General features: G+C 46.5%; 1 protein-coding gene across 2 annotated transcripts in view; it reads left to right on the top strand.

Moving 5' to 3' along the window:
* Nucleotides 1-15,755, top strand: part of GNA12 (guanine nucleotide binding protein (G protein) alpha 12) — an 83,374-nt gene that overhangs the window by 41,233 nt on the left and 26,386 nt on the right. For both annotated transcript variants that reach the window (XM_006859783.1, XM_006859784.1), the window contains exon 2: nucleotides 5,631-5,846. In XM_006859783.1, coding sequence (XP_006859845.1) covers nucleotides 5,631-5,846 — 216 coding nt within the window. The remainder of the gene's footprint in view (nucleotides 1-5,630; nucleotides 5,847-15,755) is intronic.

Raw genomic sequence — 15,755 nt, forward strand, 5'->3', positions numbered from 1 at the left:
GAGAAAAAGAGGAAGACCCCTAGCGAGATGGATTGGCAAAGTAGCAGCATCAATGGGCTCAAGCATGGCAACAATTGTGAGGTTAGCCCACGACCAGGCAGTGTTTCATTCTGTTGTACATAGGGTCACTATGAGTCGGTACCAACTTGATGGCACCTAACAACAACATCTCTGGTTCCTATTTTCAGTCTTGTATAATTGTTTTACTTTGGATATTGTAGTTCTGGGTAATATTGTCATGTTTGTTAATCAGAGGTCTGCTGTTCAGTGCATTGTATTATTCTAATATGCCTATTAGTATTTTTCTTTAAAATGTTAACAAAAACATTGCCATCACGCCTGTTCTGACTCACAGCAACCCTGTAAGGAACTGCCTGCAAGGGTTTCCTGGACTGTAAATCTTGGTGGAAGCAGACTGTCACGTCTTCCTCCTGTGGAGTGGCTGGTGGGTTCGAATCGAGGAAGCTCTTCAATGTCAGCACCATTAGGGTTCCATACATAATGATGGCAAAATGTGTAGCTATTCATTCTGCAAAAGTACAGCAAGTGTTGTAAGGTTACCAAAGGCAGAACGCTCCGGAGAACTCACATCCATTAAAAGAAGAAAGAAAAACAAAGGAAAAACCAACTCCAATTTTAAGCAGATGTCTCAGAGCAGAAAATGTCTCTAGAGCTAAGCTTTGGAAATTCAGAACAAACTTGGCAGAGAGGAGTTTTGGGCTAGAATAAATTTAAAAGGGAAAAAGAAAGACTCCACCACCACCCCTGCCCCGCCCCCACAAATGCAGCGAAAAAATAAATCAGAAATGGGTGCTACTTAACTGATACAGTTTGAAGGGCATCTGCAGAGATGCTGGTGCCCTTGAATTTTGCAAAGGAGAAATGCAAAGTCTGTTCTTTGCATCTGGGTGCAGTTCATTTGGGCCAGTTCCAGCTTTTGCTTGGGTGGCAGTGGACAGCGGGAACAGGGGCATTTGGATAGGCCTGTCGTTTTTTTTGTTGTGTTTAAAACCAACCCTGTGTTTCCTACAATAATTAGGGAAGGCCTGGTTGGTGTAAGTCTTGAGGCATTTGGGGCTTCCAAGTCTATTTTAAGGAGCCCTGGTGGCACAGTGGTTAAGCACTTGGCTGCTGACTGAAAGGTTGGTGGTTTGAACCCATCAGCCAGTCGCTCGTGAGAAAGATGTGGCAGTCTGCTTCCTTAAAGAGTACAGCCTCAGGAGCCCTATGGGGGCAGTTCTACTCTGTCCTGTAGGATCGCTATGAGTCGGAATCAGCTTGAGTTTGGTTCAGTTTGGATTTTCAGAAAGGCCATCTCCTGCTAAGATTTTGCCAAGCTTCACTTTTTCCCCATTGATGTTTCTTTGGTCTCTAGTTGCCTTCCCTTTCCTCACATCATGCCATGAGTGGTAGTTAACTTTTTTTCCTATTTTATTTTGAAAAACTAATGTATTTCAAGGAGGTAAAGATACTATAGAGAGGTATCATCTCAGTTACCTTCTGCTGCTATCACAGAAATACGGGGGGTGGGCGGGGGTTGGCTTTAAGAAATACAGTTTAGGAGGCTAGAAGCTTGAATTCAGGGAAGGCTTTCTCTCTGTCTCCTGGGTCTAGGAGGGACCTGAGGCCACAGGACATGCTTGGCTCCCAGCTCCTCCTTCTTGGTGGCAATAGGTCCTCCTCTCTTCTGTGAATTCAAAGGTGATGTAGGCCACACCCCAGGAAGGCTCCCCTGACATCACACCAGGGCTGTGAGGCCTGAGTCAGGGTGCTGATTGGCTGATCACATCAGAGCACATCCTGGGGGATGACTGCATCACTACAGAACTGCCATGCAAACCACTGAGGATCATGGCCCACCCAACTCGACACACGTTTTGTGGGGATATAATTCAATCCATGACAGGTATTGCCCAATTTTCTCCAGTGGTAACATCTCCCATGTCTCGATTGCTGTCACTGAGTCCAGTTCAACTCCAAACAACCCCAGCGGCAGAGTGGAGCTGGCTTATCTCAGCTGCCATGTAAGATCGCCAGGTCTTTCTGCAGAGCCTCTGTTGGGTTCAGACCACCACCCTTTGGCTGAGCAGCTGAGCACTTTGTCACCATGCCACCAGGACTCCTTAACATGGCTATCCAAACTAAAACCAAACACACTGCCATCGACTGGAGACTGACCCTTTACAGGAACAGAAACTCTCATCTTTCTCCTGGGAAGCATGTGGTGGGTTTGAACTGCCAACCTTGCAATTAGTAGTTCTGTGCTTATCTTACAGCACCACTGGGGCTCCTTATATGACTTCAGTCGTTGTTTGGTGCCTTCAAGGTGGTTCTGACTAACAGCGACCCTATACACTGCCCAGTCCTGTACCATCCTCACAGTGGATGTTATGTTTGAACCCATTGCTGCTGTTAGTGAACTGATTCATCTCATGTGGGGTCTTCCTCTTTTACACTGACCCTCCACTTTTGCAAGTATGATGTCCTTTTCTAGGAATTGGTCCCTCCTGACAACATGTACAAAATTTGAGAAATGATTCTCTCCATCCTGGCTTCTAAGGAGCATTCAGGCTGTACTTCTTCCAAAATAGATTTGTTTGTTTTCCCGGCAGCCCATGGTACTTACAATATTCTTCTCTAATACCATAATTCAAATGCATCAATTCTTCTATGGTCTTCCTTATTCACTGTCCAACTTTCACATGTATATGAGGTGAATGAGAATACCATGGCTTGGTACATGACTTTAGTGCAGCATTTGTTGTTGTTGTTAGGTGCTGTCCAGTCTTTTCCGACTCATAGCCACCCTGTATAGGTGAGCTTAAACCGCTGACCTTGTGGTTCAAACTGACCTTGCTGCCCAGCACATTAACTCGTAGTGCCCCACCAGGACTCCTAGTCAAGCATAAAGCTTAGGAAACTGTCATTGGCACAAGGTGAATGGATGTTTCTCTGCCCCGTTATCATTCATGTGACCACCACAATCCAGATAAAACAATCCCACCACCAAAGATTTCCCTGGTCACCCCCACTCCACCATGCCTAAGCTCTGGCACCCACTCATTTGTTTTCCAGCTCTGTCACATAGCTAGATGGAACCATGCAGTTGTGACTTTTTGAGACAGGCTTTTGTCACTCAGCACAGTGTTCTCAGGGCCCACCCAGTAACTCACTGCAAAGTGCAGTACTCCCCAGTGCGAAGGGGCCGCCGTGTGTCTGAGTTGTCTCTGCCTTCTTCCTACTGTGCATAGTCTTTGTGAGCACTTGGGTACCAGGGTATACGTTACACACACCTTCATTTCTCTGGGACAGATGCCCAGAGGCGAGATTGCTGAGGTAGATGATGAACTTAGATTTGTTTTTTAAAAAACATCCAAACGAATTCCCAGAGTAGCTGTGGCAGTTCACCTTCCCAGCAACAGTGGGTGAGAGAGATGCAGACCACCATATTCTTGCCCTGATTTGGATTTGTGGTGGGTTTTTATGGTGGCTCTTCCAATAGATTCTTAGTGACCTCTCCTTGCCATTTTCATTTGTGTCTCCCTGATGGCTAATCGCCTTGAACACCTTGCCATCTGGCCCATTTGCCTTCAGAGAAATGCCTCTTCAGGCCTTCTGCTCATTCTCTAACTGGACTGTTTGGGGTTCTTACTATTGAGTTTTGAGAGTTCTTCAGATATTGTAGATGAGAGACTCCCTGGTCAGCTATGTGATTTGCAATTCTTTTCTCTCAGTCTGCAGTTCATCTCTCCCTCTTAAGAGGGTCTTTTGCTGAACAATAGTGCTGGGTGTTGATGAAGCCCAGCGTACCGACATTGCCCTCCTAGGAATCATGCATTGTTGTAGTGACTAAGAATGCTTCACCTGGAGACCCAAGCCATGGTATTTTCAATCGGACATTGAAAGTTAAAGTTGGACAGTGTATCATTTGGACAGGGAATAAAGAATATAGAATTGATGCATTTGAGTTATGGTACTGGAGAAGAATAAACAAATATATGTTAGAGGAAGTACAACCAGAATGCTCCTTAGAAGCCAGGATGGCAAAACTTTTGTCTCTCATACTTCAGTTGTACTATCAGGAGGGACCAGTCCCTGGAGAAAAACATCATGCTTAGTGAAGTAGAGTGTCAGTGAAAAACTTGGAAACCCCAACGAAATGGTTGGTACAGTGGCTACAACAATGGACAATTGTGAGGATGGCGCAGGACTGGGTGGAGTTTTGTTCTGTTGTACCGAGCGTTGCTGTGAGTCGGAACCAAATCAACGGCACCTAACAACAGCAACAATCTGTTTAAGGTGTGAGGAAGGTTAGTTAGGTCATGGCTAAGAATCAAGGATCCCTGCTGGCACTAACCCAAAGGTCAGTGGTTCAAACCCCCCCTCCCCCCCAGCTCCAGGAGAGAAACACCTGGCCATCTGCCCCCATGAAGACAACAGCCTAGCAAACCCAGTGGGTCAGTTCTCCTCTGTCACACTGGGCTGCCCGGAGTCAGAAGCCACCTGATGGTACCCATCACCACCCCACCACCTGAGGCTGCTGAGACAGGCTGCTCCTGTACCATGAGGCGCGTCACTGAGCTACATTTTCCGGAGCCACGTGTTTCCACGAGCTGGAAGCGTTCCCTAGTCCTATTTTAGTCCAGGCTGTTTCTGTTTCTCCATACCCTTGACCCTGACTGTAAGGTAAAAAAAAAAAAAAAAAAGGGGGGGGGGGGCGCAGAAAATACTGACTTTATTTTTAACAGTGAGGAAGACAGCTAAAGAGTGAAAAGTCATTTCCCATCATCGCAAACAATGGCAGCTTGAAATCTGGCATCCGATCCCGGGCTCCTATTTCAGAGGTCAGGGTCCGACCTATGTCCTCCTTTGGTTCCATTCTCAGGACTGCCAGGTTCATGGGTTCTTCTGTTCTAGGCTGGAACAAGCAGTTATATCCTGCTGGTACTAAGGGGTGGCCAGGTGGCCAGGATAATTAGAGGAGTGGTACTTGTTGTCATTGTTGTTTTCACAGCATGTGCACTTTAGTTTACGTTTGCTTTACTGAATCTCTCACCCCTTCTCCCTCCCATCCCGTGTCTCCTTCCCAGCATATTTTCACATGAGATGTCAGGAAAGGCAAGTTGATTTGTATGGTGTGTGTCACTGTGGTTAAAGCTGCCAACCAAAAGGTTAGAGGTTCAAACCTACCAGCCACTCCACTGGAGAAAGATCTGTTCCCATAAAGATCGCAGCCGTGGAAGCCCTGTGGGGCAGCTCTTCTCGTGCTCTAGGCTTGCTAGGGATCAGCAATGTTGTTTTGTTTGATTTTTAAAAAACTGACTGCAAACAAGTTGATTCCCACTCATAAAGACCCAGTATAGGATTTCCAAGACTATAAATCTTTAGTGGAAGTCATCTGACTCCCAAAGGGGTTTGAACCACTGACCTTGCAGTGCTGATTCCACAGCGGTATATACATCTATTCTGATAGGAGTTAAGACATTTGTGCTATAATAGACAAACCAACAGTCCCGATTCTGGCTTGTAAGTGTTATGCATGATGGCGTTGGCTGAGCGCATTGGGGTTCCCAAGTTGGGGTGAGTCTCTGGAGCACAGTTGCATTGTGTTTCCGTGTCTTTTCTCATAGGGCTCGAGGGTCCTTGTGGATGCCCGAGACAAGCTGGGTATCCCTTGGCAGCACTCTGAGAACGAGAAGCATGGCTTGTTCCTGATGGCCTTCGAGAACAAAGCCGGGCTGCCCCTGGAGCCGGCCACCTTCCAGCTGTACGTCCCTGCCCTCAGTGCCCTCTGGAAGGACTCTGGCATCCGGGAGGCGTTCAGCCGCAGGAGCGAGTTCCAGCTGGTGAGTAGGCTCCCCCTGGGCCACATGGGTCGGTCATCCTTCAGTTCTGCATCTCGACCTTTAGTAGAAGGTGCATAAGGTGAAGGGGTCAAAAGTAAGAGGACTTGGCTGTCATGGATAGGAAATCTGTGGAATCTTCCAAACAACTGTGGAATACCCTGCTATAATAAAACCACCAAAAGGGGGTAGCTTTAACAAACAGAAATACACTTTCTCTCCATGTAGGAGGCTACAAGTCTGAATACAGGGTACCAGCTCAAGGGAAAGTTTTCTGTCTGTCAGCTCTGAGGGAGGTCCTTGTCTCCTTTCTGCTTCTGTTCTTTGGCTGCTTGGCAGTCTTCAAGTTCTGTGGTGTCTGTCTTCCCCCATGTCTGCTTGCTTGCTTACTCTCTTTATGCAGGTTGTCCCCAACTTATGAAGGGGTTCTGTTCTGATGGCTCCGTCATAAGTAGGTTCCTATGTAAGTGAATGCCTCTTTTTGTTTTTCAGTACTCTTGTCTTTCATATCAGTGTCTTTTTAAATCCAATCTTGACTTTGTCTTTGGGGTTGGCATGATGTCCTTTGCAAACATTCTAGAGGTAATAAGCAGTGTAGGCATAAGAAATTAGCCCATCTCAGCTTCACATTCACAACTGATGCTTCTTACGGCACAGAACTCCCAGTAAGGTCACGCTACAGGCCTGGTCTGTAGTGACGCTGTCATTAAGTGTCCTAACAGTGAAGCTGGACTTATATGGTTTTGAGGTGTGTAGCCAGCTCAGTTGTCCAATTTTCTATCAGTTACATCTCCCAACACCAATGCCAGCTTCATTGTAGACCAGGCCACCGCTTGCATGAAGGCCGTTTTTTGATCCATAACACCACACATCTTCCAGTGAACATCGGAGAGCAATAGCATCAGCAAATTACATGCTGCAGCAGTGTATGTCATACATATTACTAACGATAAAATACATGCCCCCCCCCCCCAAAAAAAAGGACCTAACGACTATGTGATAAATAGTTACCTGTATATCAGGAAGTTGACTCAAAATACACACTACCCTAATCTACCTTGTAGTATAACAAAGACAACCCGGTCCCAAATGAGATTGTAACTACAGGTATTGCTGCGGTTGCTGTTAGGTGCCGTCAGGTCTGTTCCAACTCATTGCTACCCTCTGCACAACAGAACAAAACACTCCCTGGGCATTCGCCATCCTCACGGTTGTTGTTACACTTGAGCCTGTTGCTGCTGCCACTCTGCCAATCCATCTCATTGGATAGGGGTTAGAATTTACAACACATGTGTGTGTGTGTGTGTGTGTGTGTGTGTGGTGTAACTTTTTATAGTGAATTGAGTGATAGTTTAAAGAACAGATCATCAGTTTTACAGTCAGCAAATCGTAGCCTTTGTTTCATTCCAATGATCACAATCCCCTCCCTGAAACATCACTTACCTCATGTCCTCCCTGTGGTTCTTATTTCCATTCCACCCTCGTTCTCAGCTTTGTCCTTGGGTAAATGCTGCCCTTTTGATCCTGAAGTGTTGACCAGTCTGTGATGAGCTTACCTTACTAGTGTTGTTGCCCTACCCTATAAACATATCCAACTGCTTGGCTGAAAATTGAGCCATGAGAGTGAGGTCTGTTCAGACCCGAAGGCTGGTCAAAACCATCGTCTTGGGTTTCTCCAGTCTCTTTCTGAGTAGTAAGCCCAGTCTTTTTTGTAATTTTGAGTTTCAGTCCACGCTTTTCCTACTCTATTTGGAACCTTCTGATGTGGTCCCTTTCAGAGCAGTGGGTAGTGGTAGCCAGGCACCATGCGATTCCTATTTGGGGAGACACAGCTGAATACATTACAGTATCCAGATGTGGGATTAGGGTTTAAGGTTTTTTGCCCCTTAAATTCACCTGGTCTGCTCCCGCTGACCTGGAGATGAGAGAGAGAAGAGGAAGGGATGGTTGATCCGAAGTGTGGTGAGACCTGGGGCACTCCTGAGCCCATGAACAAGGACATAGCCATGGAGGGCTAGAGCGGAGAGTGAAGCATCCAGCTGATGTGAAGTGAGGGGAGACACACAAGAACACCCAGATTTGTAGATAGTGCCCATTTGACCTAGCCTCAATGGCTTAATAATCAGAACTCGACTAGAGAAAGATAAAAATTTGATAAAGAAAACAAGTGTAAATCGCTACAGTTTGATGAACTTGACCTATACTTATGGATGTAGTAGTTTAAAATACCAACTGAGAGCAAAGGAGTCTTCCCATCAAGTATCAATCCTATCCCCTCTGTATACAGGGTTTATAGGGACAGGCAACTTAGACATTGGCTACCTAAAATAGGAGGAACTTATAAAGGCACAACAGCAAAGCCATTTGAACTGCAGAGCCAGCGGTTCAAGCTCACCAGTTGCTCCTCGGAAACCCTATATAGGGTCGCTATGGGTCGGAACTGACTCGATGGTACTTAACAACAACAACAACATAAAGGCACAGAGTAACTGGCTTACAAGTTTTCAAGAGGGAGTTTAGTTTCAGAGTGTGTGGGGGAAGGTAGAATCTCCACTGAATAGTTTTCATCTTGTCTAGACGGGTCTGGTGAAAGGAGATGGGGATAAGATTCTTAGGATTCAAAAGTGAGTAATTGTTATCATGACTAATTGCAGCTGTCACAACTGTAAAGGTAGAAGTTTAGTAACAAAAAGCAGGGAATAGTTAATCTTACAATCCAGGAACAGAGGACCCTAGGACCGTCAAAGGAGAAAAGCATGAGTGGAATGTGGGACCCTATCCAGAGAAGCAGTGACACCAGAGATGGAGGCAGAGATGAGGACATGGAGAGAGGGAGCAGCTGAGGACTCTAGACTCATGGAAAGAGAAAGGCTGTGTGCTGGTGGCCAGGAGGCAGGCTTGCAGAATGTGCCCTTTGGTTGTTTAAATAATTATATGTTCTTGAGTGTTTTTGTGTACATCCCGCCCCACCCCACCCCACAAAAAAAAAAAAAAAGAAAGAAAAACAGAGGGAATAGAAGCAGATGCTTTTGAATGATGATACACGGAGGGGATTATAATCATTGCAATGAAACAATGAGTATAAAACTGATGTTCTCCCATGTAAACTATCACTCAATTCACAATAAAACTTTTTAAAAAACAAATAAATAAAATTCACCTGAACTGGGGAAGAACATTCTAGACCATTCACAGCATGGCTGGAGAGCTCTATTGTCATTAAGCATCGAAGGAACTAGAAACACCAAGATCAAATTATTGTAGTTCAGGGTCAGGAGTGTGGCACAGTGGTACCATCAGACAGGTGTTGCATGCCTCTTCCATTGGATGCAGTGTTTTAGAGCCAGTGGAAGAGCCATCACTTCTTAAATGAAACCCTCCTGTTTTCAGATGTGAAAATATGCCCAGAGAGGTGGTGTGGCCTGCCACGATCCTGTCCTCTCGGTGATCACAGTGATGAATTGGGGCTTGCATGACCAGCATGCTTGTTTCTCTCTCTGTTCATTCATCCAAACCTTCCTTAAGCATGTATGGAGCACCTACTATGTGCTTTATGCTGGGAACATGGCAGGGTAAGGTCACTACCAAGATGCTCATTCCTCTCCTTCCATCCTGCGCTTCAAACAGCAAGACTTTTAGAAGAGGTGGACTCACAGTGAGTTCACGTGACAGAGTGGGACTGCCCCAGAGGGTTTCCAAGGTCAACATCCACTACAGAAGCAGGTGGCCGGGTCTTTCTCCTGATTTGCTGAGGGTTGGGTTTACAGTGGCGGCCCTTAGATCTGTCAGCCGCCAGGCTCTTAAGCCCTGTGTTCATGGTGACCCTGAGCTCACTCCCTCCTGATCCTTCCTTCCTGCAGCACGATGGGTGTATATTACATGAGCCCATTATGTGTGCCACAGCGGGCACCCCAGAAACCCCAAGTCAGAAGCCAACATGGTATAGCACCTCTCATGGCGCAGGAAACATTCAGAGACTGAAGCACGAGGGAAGTTGGGATTCTGTCCACTCTTTCATGACACACCTCTGTGCACACCCACTTCCTGTCTAGTCTCCTCTGTGGGCGCAAAATAGCAGCTGCTCTGTGTGCACGTACCCCTCCCCCCCATACACCACTGAGAACCGGGGTCCCGCCACTGTGACCAGGAAGATGCTGCACATGGATGTCCCTGAATGCTGAAGAAGGGGAGCAGCAGTGCCTGCAGTGAGCTGTGGGATAAGTGTGCCCTTTCTGCGTTTAGTGGGCTCTGGGGCTGGTCACAGGTGCACTAGACGGTGTGTGTCCTGTAAGCCGTGAGGAGCCACTGAGGTGTGCCAAACCAAAAGTAACAAGAAAGATTGGCCGTTTTTCCAGAAATCACTGCCATGGCTGTAAGATGGCCCGAAGGCACATGAGGCTGGTGGCAGAGGATCAGTCACCTCAAAGTGTAAGCCAGCATGCCATCAGCAGAGGACAGATGGACACGGGGGGGGCCCTGACCCAGGCCACCCCTGGACAGAGCTTGACAACATGAAACCAAGTGGAAGGAGCCAGTTGCAAAGGGACCCATGCTGCTGGATCCCACTTAGATGAGAGCTCTACAAGCAGACAAATCCAGCGCAACCAAAGCTATCAGTGGTCTCCAGGGGCAGGGGCAACAGGGGATTTGTGCAGAAGGGGCAATGATTTCTTGTTGAGAACAACTTGAAAAGTGCCTAGTTGTGCAGGCTGCACCAGGTGGTGAATGCAGCCACCCAATAGCTATACAAATAATGTACGTGCTACACCGTTTTCTTCAAACCATGCAACCCCCGGCACATTCAATTCCTCTGCATGCCATGCACACTGTGTGTGTGTGTGGGGGGGGGGGGGCGTGTGTGTGTGTGTGTGTGTGTGTGTGGGGGGGCGCGTTGTGTGCAGAAATAGGGTGATGACACTAAAACTTGTGCATAAAAAATGGTTTAACATGACAGGCATTTTGTTACTTTATATACTGGCACACTGAAAATTAGACGTTACAAGAAAGTCCAGTTAACAGTCTATGAGAGCAGATACTAGGGCAGCAGTGGTTCTGGTTCTCAGCCTCATGTCTCTATTCACTGCTGCTGGAATGTTCCCAGCTTATCTCTGAGCAACTCCTTCCCTGTTATCTAGTCAGGCATAGCCTTCATCGTCATCCTCCCTCCACACACGTCTGTGAAAATGCCGAGGTGCATTTTCTAGCAGAACCTGTGTTGGTTTTTCACAACATATCCTTGAGCGTGTGGCTAATCAACTAAATCCAACAACGTCATAGTTGATATACAACAATGGACTCAAAGTGACCTCCTATTGTAAGGACGGTGCGGGACCTTGCAGGGTTGTGCATCAAGCCTGTATGAGTTGGCGCTGTCTGGACAGTTGTTGATACGGGTGAGGGTGGAGCTCTTCTTGCTCAGAGGACTGGAAAGCTGTCTGTACAAGTCTTTACTTGACTTCCTATTGTCCAGTCTGGAGCTACCCCGTCCCCTGGTGATGAGGGGTGTCATGGATTGAATTGTGTCCCATAGAAATGTTTGTCAACTCAGCTGGGCCACAATTCTCGGTCACCTGGTAGTTAATGATGTCATGATGTGATCTTATGTGATCAGTCCATCAGCTAAGGGGATGAGGGTGGGATGTGACCCCCTTACTCAGCACAGCTCGGCTCTGATGCCAGGGAAGTGTGGATGGCCTGCATCACCTTGGATCTTACAAGAGCTGAGAAAGGACGGGATCTCAGTACCACCAAGAAACAAGAGCCAGGAGTGGAGTGTGTCCTTTGGACCCCGGGTCCCTGTGTCTGAGAACCTCCTTGACCCAGGGGAAGATTGATGCCAAGAAACATGGAGATCTCCAGGGAACACTGGACCCACAGATGCTGAAAAGAGACAAGGACTTTTCCCCAGAGCTGACAGAGGGAGAGAAAGCCTTCCCCTGGAACTGGAACCCTGCATTCAGATTTCTAGCATGCAAAACTGTGAGAGAGTACGTGTCTGTTAAACCCTACCCCACCCCCTGTGTGGTGCTCCTGTGATAACAGCTCTGGAGAACTAAGACAGAATGACCACAACCTCATTTCTGCCCCTCTTGTGACACTGTGGTTTACACCCCTTGATGCTGAAAATACCCACCAAGTATTGAGTGGTTTTTCTCCATCCTCTTAGTCCTTAGACCAGAGGGGCAGGCTTCATTCCTTTGGCTTTGCAAGATTTGGGAGTGGAATTGGAGGCAGTTCAGAGAAGTGAATTGTTTCCCTGGTGCAGCATGTCCTGGGCTCTCGAGATCTCATGATTCGTATCACAAAAACTTTTGGTGGTGTTACTTTTCTCCTTCCCTTTCTAAAGGACTCAAGTCTTTGTAGCATGAGACATGGCTATAAAGGGCTGCATTTGTTGGGTGGATTTTAGATGGACAGAAAAATCGAGAACCATTCTCCGTGTTAGTTGTAGGTGGTGCCACCTCTTTAGAGCCAAGCAAGTGTGAAGTCTGAATGGAAGCTGTCCCTATGGCTTTGTGGCTAACACGCTAGCTGTAGGAGAATCATTGGGCCTTCAGTTTGGGTCACCACAGATCAGTCAGCGTTTGCTGCTCCTCTCTGTGTTGCCCTATGTTGCTCTGTCGAGTTGCTCCAGGTGGATCAATGCCATCAGTCTCTCCCCTCTCCCACCCTTACCTTGCTCCCTGTCCAGGGGCTTTTTGTTGTTGTTAAATTATGTTTATTTTGTTGTTGTTGAGAATGGACCCTGAAAAACAGAAGCCAGTCCAACTTATTGCACAGTTCAGTGGCATTGACAACGTTCTTTGAGTTGTACAACCATTGTCACCCTCCTTTTCTAACCTGTCCTCCCCAGTTCACATCAGCGCGCTGCCCGAGACTCCCTGCTAAGCCTGCGAGGTGCTGCTGTCACTGTGATCCCATGGAGACGACAGCTCTTTAAAAAGCACACTGATCAAGACAGACATTCTTTACTAGTTCCACTAAGCTATAGGGAACCCAGGTGGTTCAGCAGTTAAGCACTCTTCTGTCAACCCAAATGTCAGTGGTTCCAACACACCAGCCACTCCAAGGGAGACGGATGTAGCAGTCTGTTTCTATAAAAATTTACAGCCTGGGAAATCCTGTGGTGGGGGCGGGGGTCAGTTCTAATCAGTCTTATAGAGTTACTATGAGTCAGAAATGACTCAATGTCAGTGGGGTTTTTTATGGGTTTTTAAGCTAAACTGTTGTTCAGTTTTAAGACCAGGGTATATTTTTGGTTTAAGGTTTAAAGGTTAGAACAGTCGTTTCAGGTGTTCATCTACCGTCTATGACTCAAGAAAGTCTAGACTCATGAGGATTTAAAATTCTGTTCTGCATTTCTCCTCTTTTAATCAGGATTAGTCTATGAAATCTTGGGTCAAAACATTCAGCCGTGGTAGCCAGGTACCATCCAGTTCTCCTAGTTTCATGGCAAAGGAGGCCACTGTTTCCGGAGGCACTGAGCCACACATTCCATGTCTCCTCCTCCTGTTCCTGACTCTCCTTCTTTCTTTGTCACCACAAGTGACTAGGGACCATTTGAAGACCCCAGGCACCATGCATCAAACTAGCAGGTAGAACAGGGCACTAGATGTGTTACCAAAGCAGCTAACGAGGCTCTCGCATGTAGCTTCAGTAGCTGCTCAGGCTTTTTTTTTTTTTTTTTTCTCAGCATTTTTATAAATATATTACACAACTTTTGCTGGTATACCTTTTAAGCTGTACAACTGATTGTCAGCAATTACAGTTATTGGCTGTGCAGCCCTTCCCTTAATTAATGTGATTTTTCTATCACTGTTAACCCCCTTTTTCTGCTTCCCTCCTGCCCCTGGTAACCACTTGTAAGATATTATGTATTACACTTGTCTTTTCTTATTTTTTACTATAAGTGAGGTCATACAATATTTGTCCTTTTGTGGTTGCCTTACTTCACTCAGCATCATGTCTTCCAGCTCCATCCATACTGTGTTGTTGCTGTTATTGTTATGTGCCGTCAAGTTGGTTCTGATTCCAAGGATCGGCTGGTGGTTTTGAACCACCAACCTTGCAGCTCAAACAGACTTTGCAGTCCAGCACATTATATCCTGCAGCGCCACACCAGAACTCCATCCATACTTTAGCGTGTGACTTACTTCACTGTGCACCAAGTCTTCTAGCTCTATCCATATTGTTTGTTGTTGTTGCTAAGTGCCATTGAGTCAGTTCCAAGACATATCGACTCTATTTAGGGTTTCTGAGGAGCAGCTGGTGAGTTTGAACCGCTGACTTTATGATTCAAACTGACATGTGTGACTAATTTCACTCACCACCCTGTCTTCCAGCTCCATCCATACTGAAGCATGTCTCGAGACTTCATTTCTCCTACTGGCTGAGTAGTATTGGAAGGTGGTAGTTGTTTCTTACCCCTCGATAGGGTTTCTGAGGCTGTAGAGCTTTATGGAAGCGGAGAGCCTCATCATTGTCCAGCAGAACAACTGGTAGATTCAAACTGCTGACCTTGTGGTTAGCAGCCAGCTCGTAAGAGAGAGAGAGGGAAGAATAAGGAAAACCCCAAGAACTACACACCCCAAGAGATGACAAACAATGGGGCTTTCATCCAGCTCACATGAAAAAGTAGTAACAAGGGGGAACATTTGGAGAGATGGTAGAAAACGTGACACTTTAACCCCACAGAACCCACTGATGTTACCTCTCATCGGCCTGGCATTGCTGCTACTCAGATTTCATTCCTCATCAATCAACTACAGTTAGTGGTGTACTAGATTACTATGGGGATATGGTGTTGGGCACAGAACATGCACAAGACCATTCAGTCTAATTCTCATTGTTTCATGCCACCCCAAAGAAAGTTGTGGTAGCTACAAACCACCTCATCTGACCCGGTCTGATGGTGTTTCAAAAGCTTACTAAGAAGGATCGGGAAATGTATTTTTAAACTCAATGAAAACAAAGCCAGCCCAAGCATGGGCAAGTTTCCAAAGGAATGTTAACCTGCGGTGGCCAGCTATTTTGATAAGTGATTGGTTTGTCCTGTCCTCAAAAGACAGCGTAGTAGTTATGAATCGGGCTGCTAACCTCAAGGTCGGCAGTTCGAAACTACTAGCCATTACACGGGAGAAAGATGAGGCTTTCTGCTCCCGAAAAGATTTGCAGCCTCGGAAACCCTGTACAGGGTCACTATGAGTCAGTCAGAACTGACTCCATGGTACTTTAAACAACAACAACAACCACACTGTGTGAGTGGGCATTTGTTTTAGAAACATGCAAACAAATGTGAGGTGGTCCTCTAAAGATGAAGCACTCCATCCTGAGACCTCTGGAGCGCTGTTCCTTAAACCCTCACAAGGTACACGCACAACTGCTGAAAGAGATCAAAAAAGACTCAGATCAGTGGAGAGATGTCAGTACTGCCCAAAGCAGTCTAGAGATTCAGCCCAGTCCTGGTCAAAATTCTAACAGCCGCCTTTACAGAAATAGGAAAACCAATCTTCAACTTGACATGTAAAGACTAGAGGGCCTGAGTCGCTAAACCCACGCTACCAGAGAAGAACAATATAGCAGTACTCACAGGTCCTAATTTTAAAACGTACTACACAGCTACAATCATCAAAACAGTCTGGTACTGGTGTAACGATGGACATATAGACCAGTGGGATAGAATTGAAAGTCTAGAAGTGTGTGAACCCCCACGCATATCTGCGGTCAACCTACTTTTGACCAGGGTGCTACATCCACTCGATGGAGAAAGAAGAGTACCTTCAGTGAATGGTGCTGAGAAATTGGATTTCTCCAATTTATCAGAAGGAGTCCTGGTGGTTCTGTGGGTTAAACATTGGGTCATCGGTTCAAACCCACCAGTCACTCTGCAGGAGAAAGATGAGGTTGTCTGCT

The sequence above is a fragment of the Chrysochloris asiatica genome, unplaced genomic scaffold (genome assembly GCF_000296735.1).
Source record: "Chrysochloris asiatica unplaced genomic scaffold, ChrAsi1.0 scaffold00034, whole genome shotgun sequence".
In the NCBI taxonomy this organism is placed as follows: Eukaryota; Metazoa; Chordata; class Mammalia; order Afrosoricida; family Chrysochloridae; genus Chrysochloris; species Chrysochloris asiatica.